Raw genomic sequence first — 18,427 nt, forward strand, 5'->3', positions numbered from 1 at the left:
GATCCTTATTAAGTGCTTGCATTCATGATTGTGTTCAATATTGGAGTAGTTTTCACGCCTTCACTATCTCACTGACAGTGAAGTAATTAATTGTAAATATTTGAAACATATATTTTGAACTGCGGATGAAAGATCAAATAGAAGAAAGATCCTTGCAGTTACTAGTACGCAACTTAAGCAGGTCCTTGCTTCCTCCCTTAATTTCGTCCGTCCATTCATCATCAATGGCTTTAAAAGGAATATTTCTGTAAGTTGATGACACAGTTTCCATTGAACCTTGACTAAAAAAAATTAACTTGAGTGAACGAAATCTTATCAACCAAGTATCCCATAGCTATTTTAGGTCTACCTACGGTCCCAGCTGGCTTTTTTCGCACGGCTAACCGTGCCTCGGTTTTTCTCTTTGAAGCGACATTACACTAATTAAAAGAAAACTCTAGTTTTAATCTCAATCAGAACATGTCAGGACACGTAGTCCTTAGACATCCAACGAACCGTACAGACTTGATTGTTTGAATCATTTTATATATAGATATTTTACTGACCGTCAAACGTACCAGATGAAATGTGCATAATATCAATTGGCTTATAGTGAGTTATGTAAACAGTTCGATCGATCTGTCTGCGCCTAGACTGTTCACAGTCCCCCTATTTTTCCGTGGGATTCTCGAGACCGGTACGCTTCGATGGAACCGCCGCCATCTTGGTTTGTAATAGCGAGCGCGATCTGGGGAGAGTGTCTAAACTACCGAGGGGAGCGGGAGTGGGTGTTAGTATATATAGTGAGGGAGGGGAAGCGAAAAAAACGTATTCATAGAACTTCTTAACTATATTTGCGTTCTGGCAGATAATCCATTTTTGACAGCGTTCAATAAGGAAGGACAGCTCTTTGTCAGTGTTCGTTATTGGGCTTAGTCCTTTCCTTAACTCCTCATGATAGCCTCCGAGAAAGTCGAAAACAATATTGATTTGTTTAACGCGTGTGTTTTCATAAAGTTGTTTGATGCCTGCACGTAGTTCTGTGTATTTTCCTGATTCTTAGCTGTTTTGTTCGCAATTGTGCCAACTTGGCAGACAGTGCCTTCAAGTAGTGTCCAATTATTAGTCTGTTTGTTGTATACTGCCATGTCTATCTTATTTGCTCCATTTTCTGGTGCCTTTTGAAGTTGGAAAGGTACATTTCAATTAAATGCAAAAGATTTTCGCGTTTTCATTCTCCATTACTGCAGAGGGTGGCCTTTGTTGCTACCATGGTTTTTCATTGTCGCTCTCCTGAAAGTTGTACTTTTCTAGTAAGTGGTGATAGATAGGTCTTAACGATCTGTCATGTCTTGCTTTATTATTATTATTATTATTATTATTATTATTATTATTATTATTATTATTATTATTTGTTTCCTTATGGTCAACCATTTATTTGAAAATATTTTAGTTATAAACAAGGTCATATATTTATGAACCGATAAAAGTGTCAAATTTCACTTCCAGTTACGTACAATACCGCGCAAGATGGGAGACTGGGGATAGTGCGATGTCAATACAGAAACGCTATTCTCGCTATTTCTCTATTCCTCAGTTGCTTTTCGTGTGCAAAGGAAGAAAACTGTGTAGACGAAAATTTGAATGGGATTGTTGAATACTCAGAATGAAACAACTGAGGAATATAAGAAACCGCGAGACTAAGCGTTGTAATAACGTCACAGTCCAGCCCAACTATACCCAGTCTGCCGTTTTGCCCGGTATTGTACTCAAGCAGGTGGCATTTGACGCTTTTATATGCCTCAAACGCAGAGAACTAACATTTGATCAAGCAAATAAAAAAAATCAGTGACATACATTTTAAATCTTTATATCTTGACAGATCTTTTACATCTTATACCTCCAATTAAGTTGCAGAAATATTATTAAAGTTGTAAAATTACATTAAGTACAGTGCGTACTTTGTACTACACATCTGCAAAATGAATGAATTTCTAACTGACTTGCTGCTTTTTCTTTACTTGTTAAAAGCGTTCATCGAAAAAAGTTTCTTATTACTTTTCATGCTAACTTATCACACATTACATTGTCTCTTGAAGTGTGACAAGTCTACTTGTCACGCAATATCTTAGTCATCTTTCAACAATTCTCCTGGAGCGTGTCATAAAGCTTCTTATATAAACTCCTATCTCGGTCATACAAATCGTCATCGATGTGAACTGGATCTTTCGGTTCGAAGTCTCCGCCCCAACGGAGGTCTTTATTGTTTCGAATTTTGGAGATAAAACAGCCTACACCCTCAGGCCACGTCGCTTCATTGATCAAGCATTTGCTGTTGCACAGTTTTCCCTCATAATAAAGATTCATATCAATCGCGTGGCCCACCAAGTGGTTGCTTGTCTTCGATGGAGGTACTATAACGTTTGTTAAAGGCACGCCTTCTTTCCTGAACGAATGCGTGACCAAGACCTAAGAAAACAAAATTACAATTAAACTGTATCAATCGAAACCAGAGCCCAGTTGTTCAAAGCCGAATTAAGCTTATCCTAGGTTAACGTGAACTTTGATCAAGTTTAATACGAATCTATAAAGATTCTTCAGAAATATTTTTGTTTCTAAGTTTTGACTTAAACTTTTCTTTACCATTAGCTTAAAATTAGCTTTTAGAAGAATTTTTAACGAGCTAAATGGAAATTTGGTTTAAATTACTTTTGATCGGAGATTAGCATTAATTGGCTTTCAAACAACCGGGCCCAGAGATTTTTTCCAAACACCAAAGTTTTGTTTAAATTGCAGCATTACGAAATATTCTGGGCGTTGGTAAGCCACATTGATGGCTGTAGACGTGCGGTTAAGGTATGGTTTTGATAGCAGATCGTATACAAGGGATTTTGTGAAATATATCATGGCTTGCAGGAAGATCATTTCTTGTACAATGATGACGATGATGATGATGATGGTGATGATCAACAATGGAATTTGGAAATTCGATTGATCGATACTGAGAACGGAAAAAATTGTGGGGATGGCTGTAGAATTATGTGCATATCGAAAATTTAAAACAGATTTCACCCACGAGTAGACAATAATGAGTCAAATCTTTGCATCATGTCTGCGAGTTTTATTTCGACACAAACTTTGCTTGCATGGGCTTGAACGATAATCACCTCAAAGTTGTAACACTTTAGTGAAACTAGGTCTCATGGGTTTGACTGTAATTAAATTTCACCCGTTGCGTACGTAATATGTTTTCGCAGTTAATAAAGGAACTAAATTATAAACGATACTAACCTTGACACCACATTCACCGGCATATTTGTCGATGGTCTTCATATGATTCAAAAAACCCTCTTCAACACGTGCTGAGTTTGTGAAATGGTCACCTTCGAACGTCTTCAACGGGCAGCCTAAAACCAAGGTAACTGTAAAAATTCATCTCAAAGCACAAAATGCAGCAAGCAAGCAAATTACAAAGGAAGAAATGGCGGTTCGATAAGAGCTTTTAAGCTCCGGAATGTTATACTCCCCTTCCTTCTTTTTGGACTTTTTTTTTTTTTTTTTTTTGGCCGTTAACGAGGAACTTGTTGAAATTTGGATGATAAATCAATCTACACAAAATAGGAAAGATTCATAATTAACAAAACTACAACTATCCTATAATTATTATTCAAAACATCGTAACTATGCCAAACGTGGTCATGCTGAACTCAATATTTGTCGTCCATAGTCAACAGATATCCTGCGATATACGTAATTTTGTGTGCAGGGGGTTAAAAATGGCCAAATATATAAAGATCGTCTCCAGCTTTTCGGCAATAAAACTGTACTTTGTTATCAACGTTATCAGGCGACATTCCGTGCGATTTCGCAGGATAATTGCAAAGATCAAATCCGTATATAGTTATTCTTCATGTCAAAACTATATTTCACAGTTGGTGAAATTAACGTTTTGAACGAACACGATACCATGCAGAATTTGCTCATAACGATCTGAGAGGAATTAATAAATTCTTAATTAGATAGGTCACACAATCCCTGCCCCGGACGAACATCCGTTACCTAACACACACTTACTCTGTGGTGTTGCAGACATGACTTCAAGGAATCTAGGAATGTAGAAAAAAATGCTAGGGGAATATATCGGCCTGCTAAACAGTTAATTAATCAATCAATCTGTCAGTTAGCCAGTCAGTCCGTCAGTCAGTCAATCAGTCAATTAATCATTCAATTTATCTATAGACTGAGAAATGAAAGGGTAAATAAATGTTAAATAAATACTACTGCAACTTATTAAACTGTAAATTCGTGGGACATTTCAATGAATAAAATACTGTACCATTTGTGGGTATAATTTGGCCAAAACGCCTCCAGTGATAGGCAATCAGCTGAACTGCGTTCACGGCGTCGATTGAATTCCAAGTGGGTTGTAATGGTTTTCAATTAGATGAGGCTTTCCCAGTTGCTAAGACATAACATAACATAACATAACGTAACATAACATAACATAACATAACATAACATGACATAACATAACATAACATAACATAACATAACATAACATAACATAACGTAACGTAACGTAACGTAACGTAACGTAACGTAACGTAACAACATAACATAACATAACATAACATTTTATTCAGGAGGCCTTAACGCAAATACAAAAACATCCTGAATAGGGAAATCGTGAGGCTAACCCTGCACAAAAACAATTTCCCTAACTAAAAACTTGCAAAAAATATTTTAAAATTTCTTGAACTAGATAAAATTCGGTGGCTACTGATTCCAGACATAGAGAAAGTGGCAAAACCTATCGACATTTAAAGCACGAACTTGCTTTCTTGGCAAAAAAGGAAATCGTCTAAAGGCCGACGTTTACCAATTCTTTTATAACATAATGAAAATAGAGTAAATGATTCCTGGAAAACAGGTTTAGTTCCAGATTAATTACAAAATTCTCTGTAAAAAAAAGGGGGAAAATGATTTCTCATATCGGTTTAATCTTAACGTTTCATTAGGCTTCATACTCTTATAAAAATAGATTTTTATGGTGTTGTCTCTCTGTAAAAGTTTTTTAATAACACAGCGCGCGCATGCTTCCCCCATCTGACTTGCACACGTCATCGAATGGACGCACGGCCGTGCGTCTGGTGAGAAATGTAGGAATTAGATTAGGATGCACGCGCGCTATGTTATAAACTTGCTTTGATCAGAGTTTTCGAAACAAAGAAAAAAAATGGTGTACACTCGTAATTGTTTCAATATATAGAAAGAAAAAAATTCATATGACTGTCTCAATCAGTTAAATAACAATTGTTTGTATAATACAGATCGGAAACTGATTCGCCGTTGCATGATCAATGGCAAAGTGAAACTGTTTTCACGAAGAATGCTATGATATGTCGCCATTGATTATTGGCGAATTAAGTGATTTGTCTGTTTAAAGAAGACATCAATATCTCGCCGTTGATCACAGTCTAAGTGAATTTGTTCGCATAAAGGAGACTTGGATATATCGCCGTTGATCATCGGCGAAGTGAATCTAGCTTGCCACAATGTATATCGGAGAGATTTCAAGTTCCCTAAATAAAGGAAGCATTTACCTCGCCGTTGTACATCGGCGAGATTTGTCTTTTTTTTATGTACAGAAGCATCTAAACGGCGAGGAGGTCTTTCTATAATACATAAGTTGCCAAATTATACATAGCTATCTATAGAGGAATGAATGGATAAATAAATATTAAATAAATACTTAGTCTACTGCAATTTCACTGTAAATTCATGAGACATTTCGGAGAACAAAATACTGCACCATTTCCGGGTATAATTTGGCCAAAATGTCTCCAGTGATAGGCAATCATCTCAACTGCATTTACGGCGTCGATTGATCGTAACGGTTTTCAATCAGATGAGATTTTCTCAGTTGCTCAGACATAAAGAAAGTGGCAAAACCTATCGATATTTAATTAAAAGCACAACTCTGCTTTTCTTGGAAAAAAGGGAAATCGTCTAAAGGCCGACATTGACCTTTGAATCGCTATCACTGTCAAACTGAATGACACTACTTCAATGTTTTAAAATGAGCTTCACAAGAAAGTGTTTTGCATTTTCAAAAGCACTTTAATTTATCCAACTACTTCTGGCACGACACGCATGCTTGCTAAACCTACTATCGTCCGATGAACGATGTTGATTCAACTTCCGCTATCCTATTAATCAGCAAGATTGGTAGCTTTACATAGCAACAGATCTCGCTAAAGTCCTGTTACAGTCGTATCGAATGGCTTTCAAGGACATTAATAATTATTCAAGTACTGTATTGACCTATATAAAATGTCCCCTGTATCAACTTATATATACTGGCTATGATCAGAATTTTCGTAACAAAGAAAAAAGGGGTGTACATTTGTGATTGTTTCAATACTTAGAAAAGTTTTTTTCATGTGAATGTCACAACCAGTTAACTCCGAACAGAACCATCAAAATTGACTCAGACATAATGCAAACCAACAAAGAAACACTCAGTAAAACTCAAGAAAAAATCAACAAAACTACAATCACGTCAAACTACTGATAACTTCATGGCACATATTCATTTGGCAATATTTACAATTTTCTGATTTCGAGGTTCTTTGTTTGTCGTCGTCTGGGCAATACCAATTTTAACAAAATACCAATCATGACAAATTTTAATCCAGAAGCAACAACTTGTGTAAGTTTCAAGTCGATCAGCATTGGAGAAGACTGCTTTATGACCGGTTGAGAAAGTGAGTTATGGTCCCTCAAAAACTGTAACCAAATCAAGGTCCACCGAATGGAGTGATGACGTTACGTGGTACGGGATTAGGTCGTTATGTCTGCAAAGCCGCCACCAGTTGCTATACCAACACGCATGATCTTGGATTTGTGGACTTATTCAGAATTGTCAAAATCGATTCAAATATACTGCATAAACAAAAGTATTGAAATGCTAAGTAATACAAAAGTAAAAATAAATAAAAAATAAAACAGCAAAATGTAAAAATATCGAGCCGGTCAAAATGGTTTTGTTATTGAAACATCAAGTAACGTGATTGGGGGCACACCAAACAGGTGGAGATAAATTTTGGGAAAAACCACGAAGTCTGTTTGCTTTTGCTTCAATATTTTGAAAACCTTTTGAATGTTCAAAGTCTGTCGACACAGTTTCTGCCCTCTACCGACCTCCAGACATACGTAATATGGTTGAAGAGACCAACTGCTAAACCACAATGAGAAATATTGTATGTTTGGTTATGAAACTAAGACGCGAAGGTCAGTGTCTCGACAGTGATTAATTGAAAACACATGTTGCAAGAAATATTGAAAACAGAAAAAAAATTAAATATATTATGTTCCATTTTCCCTCTGGCGTTATCTCGAAACTATTAACTTTGGTACCGTCAGTGAGGGTCCGTCTGGTGCCTTGTTCGTTAGTTCATTGACCGACATTTTAATGTCCACTGATAAGTGATCATGAAATATATTCACATATCACCCGCAGGTTTAAGCTCTTTAATTACTTTGCGTGTTTACTTACATTTTTCCTTATCTTAAACAGTTCTATTCAACATCAAAATACGAAGATCTTTCTTTTATGACATTTATGTTAATGGTCTCAGTGATACTGACAAAAAACAAATATTTATAGAACTAGGTTTCAAAGCCAATAAAAGCGACCGAAACTTCATTAACTGAAAACCCCTTTGACCGCCAGCTGATAATTCATTTCTTTTCAATCATATTTTGTTCTTACTAGTTTATCGAGAACACTCCCATGGCCAATCAAGATCGAGTTTCAAATTCAGCGTGAAGTTTATTACAGTCCATTTGAGGTCGCCGTCGGTGATCGATCGCGTCCTGATACTTTATATGGTTAATCTCTTTCTCTTATGATGGATGGCCTATGCTATACGTTACTTAAAATTACAGTGCTTTACATAAAGAAGTTGTATGTTGCCCTGCATTCTCGGCCTATTTTTACGTTTTATTACTCTTCTTTCCATCCTATTTAAGTTTTGTTTTTGTCCTTTTGTTGTTTGTCGCTGACCACACCGGCTGATAATCCTCAATACGAGGGGTTGCTGTAATGGTTAATAAATAAAATAAATAAACTTTCTTGAATTTACTAGCTGTTGTTGGTTATAAGAAAATGGTTTTTAATCGTTTTTTTTTTTTCTCAATTTTAACGACATCTTTGCCCCTTCGAAAACGAAAGGAATTAGTTTTCCATTGTTACGTAATTTGAGCTGACATTTTGCCGAAGAAAACTGTAGATTTTATTTACGACTAAATCCAAATTTCGAGGCGATTAATGCCATTCGAACCGATGTCCACCGAAAAGAACTTTTGGGTGCTCCTGACTTTTCCATGTTATAATTTTTAAATTTGTACAAGTGATTCTGATCTTTCTGATTCTCTAACAAATAAAAACAAATGGGTCCAAATGGTCTGGTCTCTCAAATGAAAGCTATCAAGCAGAAATTTCTGGAAGTGCTGTTTATTGTGTTAACAATGCAAAGTATAAGATGACATCGACGCTCAAGTGTGAACATTTAGATCAAAGCTGTCGAGCCGTATTTTTCCGGTTGATACGTGATACCTTGCTTTTTAAAACATGCTTCAAGGCAACATCTAGAAATTATTACTTTAATACTACATAAGGCCGTCTTTGAACTGTTCAACACTGACTACCACGAAGCTCGCTGAGATTATAGCGCCGACAAGCAGATGCTGAAAATCAATCTAAATACTATTAAGGTACTATGGCAATAAACGTTTTTAAAAATAGTACCTATTAACTATTGTGGTCTTCCGGTCATTTATACAATGTTTGCCGTCTTTTACATAACAGCTTCCTCTCTGGTGGCTTGGATCAGAGTGTTACATAACGAGTTCATTTGAAAAGAAATTTTCCCCCATTTACCGAGCAGCCCTCAGAGGCTGTTCTTTTTTAGTATGAATATGATTTTTTGACAATCGGAAGGAAAGAAAATGCTATGAGTAAAACTACTGTGCCTCATTGCATTCACCGTTTGTCTCATATCTACTGTTATCGGTTACTAAAACAGATTATGCTGCTATAAAGGCAATTTGGTTTTAAAGTAAAAATTCATCCCATATTTTCCATCACTGGCTGTTACGGTTTATAAAGCAAACTAGGATTACTTTTTTCTCCCTCAAATTCGCTGAGGTTTTACTATTCAGACTAAAACCTATTGATCATCAAGTAATTTATTGTTATATTATGCCGTGCAAGTTTGCTGGTGTGAATGTTGTGTCTGCGGGCAAATGTTTTCAACTATAAATTTTCAAATTGATTTTGCAGCAGCATTTTCCAGAGTGCATGTTCCAAGTAACGGTTTCCTACGATGATGTGGTTCGTTTCAAACAGCACTGTTCTCCATTACTTGCTCGTGTGGGCTACGAGTCTTGCGGTTCGTCATTCTTTCACTCTCGCTCGAATCAGATTCAATTTCGCTTCTCCCCGTCAGTGTCTCCTTTACTGCCTTCCTTATTTCTCTTATCTTCCAGCAGTAAAGGAAGGGGTTCAACGATGAGTTGAAGTAGACAAATGTCGCTGTGTATCCCCAAGCGATGTACAGAGATGGAGTCAACTTGGTGAGCGTAATAATTGCTATGACCACGCTGTATGGAAGATAACAAACCACCAGAGATAGCTGCACCCAAACTGCGCTGGATACAGTTTTTCTGTACTGTGCCATATTCAGGCATTTTTCAACTCTGCTGGCGTCTCCTTGTCGGCAAACATCTTTTGTTTGAGCCTGGTGTCGGCGAAGAACGAAGTAGATTCTAGTGTAGCATAAAGCCGAGATGATGACGCATCCGAATTTCATAGTATAGTCAAATCCTTTCGAGATTGTTAAGCTCAGAAACGCCATTGAGGCGAACACAATGCTCGGAATCCAAAAGCAAAGTACAACCACTCGGACGCGATTGAGCGTAACAACTTGTCGGTATTTCATCTTCAGCGACAAAGCAAGAAGCCTGTCCACACTGATTGCTGTTAGCGTTAAGAGTGATACCGCGGACAACATTGTGAAGGTGACAGTTGTTATAGAGCCGGTGTATTCACACAGCAACAACCAGTGCGCGGTTTTGACTTTATACGACATCAAGTAAGTGGCATAAGCTGGCTCGGAGATGATACCAACGCAGAGATCAGTAGCTGTGAGACATTGAAGCAGAAGTTTCGATGGAGGATGAAGGCGGGATGGCTTGCGAAGAGCAGCCACGATGAGAAGGTTTCCCAGAATTGCAGTCACGGAGAGAAAAAAGTTGACTACTGAGAGGAAAAGCTGATGACCTCCAGTTGCCGTGCAAAACAAAGCTCGAATTGTCTTGTTGTTTCCAGCTCCGTCCGTGGAATTGTCCATGTTCAACGCCGCACCGGTGTCGTTTAGCAGATGTCTTCCAATGGTCATTCTATAAATTTAAACATACAGCAATTAGGAGTTTTTTAATTATTGACTCAGAAATACAAAGATGGAATGGACTTTCAAGAGGATAATGGACTGAAAGTATTTGAAGCTGGTAAATTTGAAGCCAACAGCGGCAACAAAACCAAACCAAAAAGGAGTGAGAAACAACGACGCGATTGATGGCTAGCAGTGTTAGTAGTGATGATGAAAGCGAATTTTGCACGCTTGGCTGACAAATTTCCATTTTACTTTGCCTAACAAAATAAACGAGGCCGTCAGGTGTATAATGCTGAAATCAGTACGTTTCACAAATTTGGTGTGGGCAAGGCGTTCCTAGATTTCTACAGTCTCAAGAAAAATATCGCGCCATGAGGAAATATACCTACAAGAAAAGTCATTCACCAAAAAGCCGTGGAAAGTTGTTAGCCAGTACATAGTCGTTCTAAGTGGCTGAATGTATATTCCCAAGAAAAGATATTCGCCAAGGACTTTTATACAATGCCGAAGGATTAACAATATTTTTAATAACAAAGTTAGGAATTCTGACCTTTTTCCACCTTGAACTAGTTTGTGAGGTATCGAGAGCGAAGGTAACTGTTAGCTAAATGGCTAATCGTCACGCCTATCAAAAACTCGCCGTCCAGATCTTCGTTTTTGGCCCGGGAATTTCCAAAGTATCTTCATTCGGCACAATGTATAGCGCTGTGTCAACGTCAAAGCCTCCATCATTTTTCGTCGATATTTGGTTTATCTTTAATTAGCTTTTGCAGCTTGAGATAGCTACTCGGCGTCGTATCGAGAGCGAAGGTAATTGTTAATTAAACCTCTAATCTTTACGCCTATCAACATTATCTTGCCGTCAAGACTGAAATTGTGGATGTTTTTCGTTTGGTCAGGAGAAATCTTTTATTGAACTATTAAATAGTTTAACAATCAAACTTTTTAAAACATTTTCGTTTTCGAGAATTACTGCACAATGCAACAAGCCGTGTTCACATCGAAAGCGCTACTAATTAAAATTTTGCCGAGATTTGGTTCTTCTTTCCACAACTCGAGTAGAGACACAGGATTTCTTTTTGTGCAAGAATTCTCGAAACGGACTGGAAAGAAAGGTAAATAGTTGTACAAAGAATTTATCTTGACCGAAAATAAAGAAATCCAAAGTTTTAATTTTGATGGAGAATTCTTGGCATTTTAAGTCTCGTTTTCATAAGGCGACAAAGCCTGCAATACAAAATGTGATCCCGGGCCATGAGCCTACGTAGTTTGCTCGAGTCCAACTTTGTAGGCCCCGAAAAATTACTCAGGGTCCATTTTGCCCTTTGAATGTGTCGGTAAACTGAATTAAAATGTAAATCAAAATGTGAAAATTTAATCTCCCCAGTCCAGTTCAAACTGAAGATTCCTCAATTTTTGTCATATAAACACGGCAAACATATGATTTGCCTTTGTCAAATGAATAAAGTAATTAACAGCTAGATCATTGCAGAACAGACTAAAAGTAATTACACAAGGGAAATTATGTCAATAAAGTATGTTTGTTTAGACGTTTGACAGAAAAAAAATAAGTTAAAATATACAGGGTTTCGAAGTAATCCTGAGTTCATCTTTTCAGTTTAAAAGAGGGCAACGGTGAAGACGACGTTAAGATATAATACTTTATTTTCACGTAATTCTTTGACGCTTTTATCTTGAATTTTTTGAAATTAAAAATACGCGCAACTGGCATTAAACGACAGCAGGCACGCTATTTTATTCAAAATATCTCACGCTGTCAAACAAATCAGTCTTTCTGATATCACCGGCAGGAACACAAACTTATGAGAGCTGATGACGAAGGTACACAAAACTGCCTTGAAATTTGTTTTTTGACAGACGATAACATGAATAAGTAAACGAATTACTTCAACAGGAAGAGCAAATTTGAGAGAATTGATGAGGACCGTACACAAAAAAGGAAACACATGAATTATGATCCCTGCAATTAAAACATTTATTCAGTAAAGCCTTTGACTGCGACACTAAACAACTCAGGGACCCCCCCCCCCCCCCCCTCCCCCACACCAGAGTCTCGATAGGCTTAGTTGGAAAGGATTGTCCTTGCTCTGTGTGGTTTTGGATTTGGAAAGATTTATGCTCTAGAAGAATCGGTTTTAGACTGAGGAAATACTACTGAGCAGTACAGAACCATGCACCATTTAAGAAAGAAAAAAACAAAACAAAAGGAAAAGAAAGACTTTTCGTACACTCGGCGCTCTCTCACCACCCGATAACTTCTTCGCCATTTTTTTTTTCTTTTCAAAAAGAATTAAAGTGATCAGGCTTTATGTTCAGTCTTTTTCTAGCAGGCAAAGGACTTCAAACCCTCGGTGTCTGGCAATGCAAAACATAGATATAAACTGCAAATAATGAAAACCTACGATAAACAAACAATCAGCGGAAAATGTATTTAATATATGTAGTTTTCAATGGAACGCATGAAAACAAATTTAGCTTAGTTTAATTTACTGCACTACTGCAGAGTTCTCAAATAAATAAAATTATAAGCAGTGCTTATATATTTTTTTTCTCAAAAATAATTTCTCGGAACCAGCGAAAAGAAATTGCACTATAGTTGTAGATGTTTTTATTTTATTCATATTTAATGCTGATAAGATAAAGAAAGCTCAGAACTTAAATGCTTTTCAAAGGTGAACATACATTCAGAATCAGCGGTTAGCTCTCCAAAGTTTTTGGAGGCACCTGACCTGTTGTTGGCCAGGGTCTTCTTCGATCCACCATTTTGAATATAGCGAAGATGCTGAGATAAGGTTGTTTACAATAGTTTGAAATTACAAAATGGTAGTCAAGTATAGGTCACTGATAGGGTACGATCAGGCTCCTTTGGAGCTATTACAATTTTTTGTAATTTTTCGATATTTCTGTTCTTTTAATTTTCTTTTTCAACCAACCGCGTTCACGCTAGAGAGGGCGATGTGAAAATAAGCATTTGATATGTATGGCCGATGACGCCACGTACACGTCGCTAATAATCATGATAGCGCGGGAAAATTAGCACTGTAAGAACAGAAAAAATATAGAAATCATATTTCCTCTGCATCTAACAGCTAGTAAACACATACTGTAGTTTCGACCAAAATCTTAACTTTAGCTCGCAAGTCCATGCACAATGAAATGTCAACAAAACAGCAATATACTCTGTTCCAAAATTTCAAGTACCTGTCATAAAACAGCTGTTACTGTTACTTACTGTTTTCTACATCTAACAATGCTTTCTTATTATGGGAGCTATCATATCAGCTACAACCTGAAGCACCAGGCATGAAGAAAATACCAGATACTTCTTCTTTTAACATTAGCTACGAATTCCTACGTATTCCTACGTAGGAATTCCTAGCTACGAATTCCTACGTACGTAATAGCTACGTACTGGGCCCACTATTATTCAATATATTCATGAACGATCTTGTTTACGCTGTCAAACAGAGCAGACTATCTGCGTACGCAGACGACACGCAAATATTTTTCGCCGCCAGTACACCAGAGAAAGTTGAAGAAGTGATTAATGCAGATCTTGCCCATGTCGATCAATGGTATGAGCAAAACGGCATGAGGAGAAACACTTCCAAGTACCAAGCAATAGTAATGGGAAAGACCCAGGTTAAGCCCCAGTTCCATTGCGAAGACGTTGCTATTCCAATTACTGAAGATCTTGAAATGCTCGGAGTTACAGTAGATGACAAAATGAAATTTGAGAAGCACATAGGCAAAATATGCCGAAAAGTCTCCCAGCAGATTGCTGTACTTAAGCGAATGAAAAAGATTCTTCCATTCGAAACAAGAAAGTGTCTTTACCTCGCATTTATCATCCCTCATTTTAACAACTGCTCAGAGACATGGCATTTCAGCAACAAAAGCGCCATTGCTAAGCTAGAAAAAGTTAATGAGCGTGCCCTCCGTTTTGTCTTTAACGAAAAACAAAGGCCCTACTCCGAACTACTCGACAAAATAGGTTTACCATCACTTGAGAATCAACGCCTCGCAAAAATAGTTTGCACAGCTTTTAATGCAATTAATAATGAACATGCACCAAAAAGCATAAAAGAACTGATCGGTCTTAGAAATAATAAATACAATCTAAGAGGAAGTGACATTTTAAAGCGACCAAAGGCCAGCACTACAACTTATGGCCTTAAATCGTGGAGGTTTACGGCACCAAAACTCTGGAACTCATTACCTGACTCAAGCAGAACAGTGACTACTTACAAGGCTTTTAAAAACAGTATCAGAACACTAGATCTGGCAGGTCTACTATGATCGAGTGAGCTTTTCACACAATACGAATTATTGTAGTTTTTTATATCCATTCATTTCTTTATTGTAAATTTAAAATTTTTGTTTTACGTATGATGATTAATTTGTATTAGAAATTTAAATTTTACCTAGTATGCCATTTGATGTTTTTTAATTTGTGTTAGTTATTTTAATCTTTTAGTGTGAAATACCTGTAAACTAGCTGGTGAGCCTAGCTTGCTGGTCTCACAAAAGCTAAGCGTATTTTCACAATAAACTGCTATCATATCGTGTCGATATAGCCTCTAGTTCATTACTTACGCCATAACGTTTTATGAATGCTATTTTTGCCAATTAATTCAGAAATTGTCTTTATCAATTTTCTCAAATATTTTTGAAATTCGGCCATAATTTAACAAATTAATCCCGAAGCCTTTGTAAAACTCACTAATACCTCTTTACATGCCCAGAATGAAAGTAGGTTATTTTGTTGCTTAGACCACGCTTTGCTCGATATTCCTGTGCATTCGCTGTTAATACTCCATGTGTATCAAGACTATGGCTACGAAACTTTATAGCTATATACATTACATCCAAAATTAGTTCCTTTGAGGTCCACAAAGTATTGTTCTGCTCAGCCCCCATCCTAGATCCGCCATCTTGGATTTCTCAGTTTCTTCAAAACCTCCCAACATTGTCCAAATTTACCCGAAAGTTTCCAAAGCCAATAAAAAAATGAAAGTTATAACGGCAAACTTTAAAAACAAATTCTCGTAAAAAGGTTAAAACATCAAATTCACATGGCTGTCAAAATCACGTTACAATGGGAACATGATGTCACGTGAGCAACGAAATATTATAACAAATAGGTGTGCCGCCCGGCTCTCCCTTTTTCGAACAGAAAATATTTGGTTTCCAATACCCGTTTACAGACCTTGCCTCTAAAAACATACCTCATTTTCAGCTTTTCAGACCAACGCGGTTTACATGCCTCCAATCTCCACAAACCCTCCACCCCTCTCCCACCTACCCCTTGGGCTGGCAAATAACGTTTGGAAAATCTATTCATAATTGACGGACCAAGGCGAACGAATAATACTGCGATGCCGGAACGATGTTTGAAAAACTCGAGCAAAATTATTTTATGTTCACCTCGTTCATTAACAAACAAAAATTCATTTTTAATACCCTTCAAAGGCAAACTTGAAAAACATCACGATATTGCGAAACACAGTGGGGCATCTACCTCCAATCAATGGGTAAACGATCTAACAAAGTACTTGTCGGGCCCGAAATCACTTCGAAAGTTGTTAGAAACGAAACACTGCAAAACACCGTGAAATCGGCTTAAAACTGAGGAAGCAACATGAACAAGCGTTCTACATCCTTAAGTACGTAAAAGGAAGCTTGTAATTAAAGAGCTTTCTAGTATTTTGAAGACATCCTAAAATGTGGCGATTCAGATGACAGCTATCGAGCAATATTTTACAGGGGTGCATGCAGTTTATTTAACATGCTGTGCAAGGAAGTTCTAACTCATGATTCAGAAGGCCGATAACGTCAAACAAAATCCATGACCTCTTAAGTCTTTATTTGAGTGTGAAAATGGAATATATCGTGGTGTTTCCTTGCGTGCAATATTTCCCCAAAAAATAATTAAATTTGGATTTGTTCGCAATTTCGAGCTTGAGCCTAATTGCTGAGAAATATAATCAATTGTCAGCTTTCTCTAAGATGATAATTTCAAGGAGCAGCCAATGGGAACCTTTAAGCAAAATACTTAAGATGCAGTCTCCTGCCTTCCCCGGTAGTTTATGGCCTTTAGAAAGGCAACTTGTGCAAGCTGACAAAGTTTGATCTGTAAATCCAGGAAAATTACAGGAAACGGAATCTTATTCTCGAATGTCCGACGTGCCCTTGGCTTTTAGAAAACGTTAGTTGGTTTTATTCGCCACATTAAACAACATATTTCCCCGCTTGAAAACAAAGGGGATTATTAGTTATTCACTGCTTTAGAAAACTGAGGTGACATTTTGCGAAGAAATTAATCCCAATTTCTAAGGAGAGTAACTTTGTCCTTCGAATAGATTTTCCTCCGAAACGAACCATTTCTGATTTGGTGCCAACGTTTTCAGAAGGTTCGTGCCCATTTGTCTGCTAAATAACGGCTGGTCTCAATCCCACTTTAATTTCAAAATACGCGTTTGATATAACCGACTAATTTAAACAGACTTTTGACGCCTGTTTACATTTCTTAGCAATTTAATGCCGTGAAAAATTAATAAGAAATAATAGCAACGTTTCAGTTTTTCGATAGCTACATATAGACTTGGAAAAGACATGAAAAGAAAGGCTATCAAGGGTTTTGAGTTTCTTTAATGGCCGTCAAAGAACAACGCAACACAGAGAAAAGATATCGTCCCCAGTTTATACATTGGGAGATTTTAAAAAAAGTTAGAAATATCAAAATGAAGACTTATTTCAAAGCCTTAATATCACTAACAACGAGCTTTTTAGGGCAAAAAGAAAAATGTATTAAAAGAGTGAGAGTAAAGTTCAAAAGCCTGTTAAATTCTGCATTACGATTAAACGTTTGATATCGCCGACTCAAGCAATTAATAAATACGAGAGCAAACGTCGAGTACTTGGTAAACGTTAATACATTTTGAAGCAAGTAAATAGGTCCATTATATGGTGAAGATAACTATAGACCAATAAGGGAAAGAAGACAAGAGCAATCTCTTCATTTATGGAAAACAGCTGACACCATGCAATTAGCAGGTTAAATTTAAGGAAAAAAGGCCAAAAATCCTTTAAGTGATGATGAATTTTAAAATATATTTCTATTGCTTTTTTTATTTTATTTATTTATTTATTTTTTCTTTTTTTTTTTTCACGAAATGGAAATCGAAGAAGCCTTTTGCACTGGCGACAATTAAGGCGCTTTTATTATTAATATATTTTTCCTTCTTATTTTCTTCTTTTCTTCGGAAGAAAAATATAAACTGAAAATGAGTAATGCTACATGCGTAGTTTAGAAAACTCATGCTGTTATACATCCAATATGACTTCAGTTTTATCTGAAGAAATACATTGAACGTCTGTGTCAATTTTGAAGAGGGATGCAAAAATATCTACGCAGTCGTTATGCACAAACTATTTTTCATTCAATGCAGAACGGTATATACAAAACGAAGCTACCTGAGATTCAGAGATGTCACAGATCCATTTTGCAGAACCTTGCGAGTAATCTTGATCGAAATTTAAAGTCGATTACTAGCAAAACTGGAAAGATTTTCGGTTAAGAAAGCTGAAGTAAAGATCGAATACAAAATAGCGTGCATGTTCAAATATAAAAAAGAATTTCGAAGTAGGTTTTAACCCGGCTCACCTTATATGAAGCTGAGATGAAGGCAGACCTCTTTCTCACACGAAATACAGGACGTTATGAGACGCTTAGAGCTTCGTTTGCTTTTAAACGCAGCTGCAATCAGCTTTGCTTATCATATGCTAATAAAAACGGAAAGTTAATGAGCTGAGCCTATTATAATAAGTTCAATTTCCTGGGTGTCTCAGTGGGTTCGGGGTAAACTTATAAAACGTTCTTACAAAATATATTAATAAAGAAAATGACAAGGACGAGAGAAAAAAAAATTGAAAGAGTGTCACAGTGAGATATCGGCCATTAATAAAGT

General features: G+C 36.8%; 2 protein-coding genes across 2 annotated transcripts; both read right to left on the bottom strand.

Annotated features, from left to right (window-relative positions):
- Positions 1 to 1,833: 1,833 nt before the first annotated feature.
- LOC146453204 (uncharacterized) lies at positions 1,834 to 4,746 on the bottom strand. The gene is made up of 4 exons (XM_085096890.1): positions 4,316 to 4,746; positions 4,054 to 4,085; positions 3,271 to 3,386; positions 1,834 to 2,448 (listed from the first exon to the last, which is right to left on the bottom strand). Exons 2-4 carry the CDS (start codon positions 4,070 to 4,072, stop codon positions 2,119 to 2,121), a joined length of 465 nt encoding a protein of 154 aa, XP_084953016.1. The 5' UTR covers positions 4,073 to 4,085; positions 4,316 to 4,746; the 3' UTR covers positions 1,834 to 2,118.
- Positions 4,747 to 7,511: 2,765 nt separating this feature from the next.
- On the bottom strand, positions 7,512 to 18,205 carry LOC146453205 (melanocyte-stimulating hormone receptor-like). The gene is made up of 2 exons (XM_085096881.1): positions 18,124 to 18,205; positions 7,512 to 10,443 (listed from the first exon to the last, which is right to left on the bottom strand). The coding sequence occupies exon 2, from the start codon at positions 10,440 to 10,442 to the stop codon at positions 9,384 to 9,386; it is 1,059 nt and encodes a 352-aa protein (XP_084953007.1). The 5' UTR covers position 10,443; positions 18,124 to 18,205; the 3' UTR covers positions 7,512 to 9,383.
- Positions 18,206 to 18,427: the final 222 nt, after the last annotated feature.

Source organism: Pavona decussata, unplaced genomic scaffold, assembly GCF_977016875.1.
Source record: "Pavona decussata unplaced genomic scaffold, jaPavDecu1.1 SCAFFOLD_344, whole genome shotgun sequence".
NCBI lineage: Eukaryota > Metazoa > Cnidaria > Anthozoa > Scleractinia > Agariciidae > Pavona > Pavona decussata.

Coding starts and splice junctions, on each gene's coding strand:
- LOC146453204 (XM_085096890.1), bottom strand. Junction 2,449..3,270: donor CCGGTGAATGTGGTGTCAAG/GTTAGTATCGTT, acceptor TTGTTTTCTTAG/GTCTTGGTCACGCATTCGTT.
- LOC146453205 (XM_085096881.1), bottom strand. CDS start 10,442: ATGACCATTGGAAGACATCTGCTAAACGACACCGGTGCGGCGTTGAAC.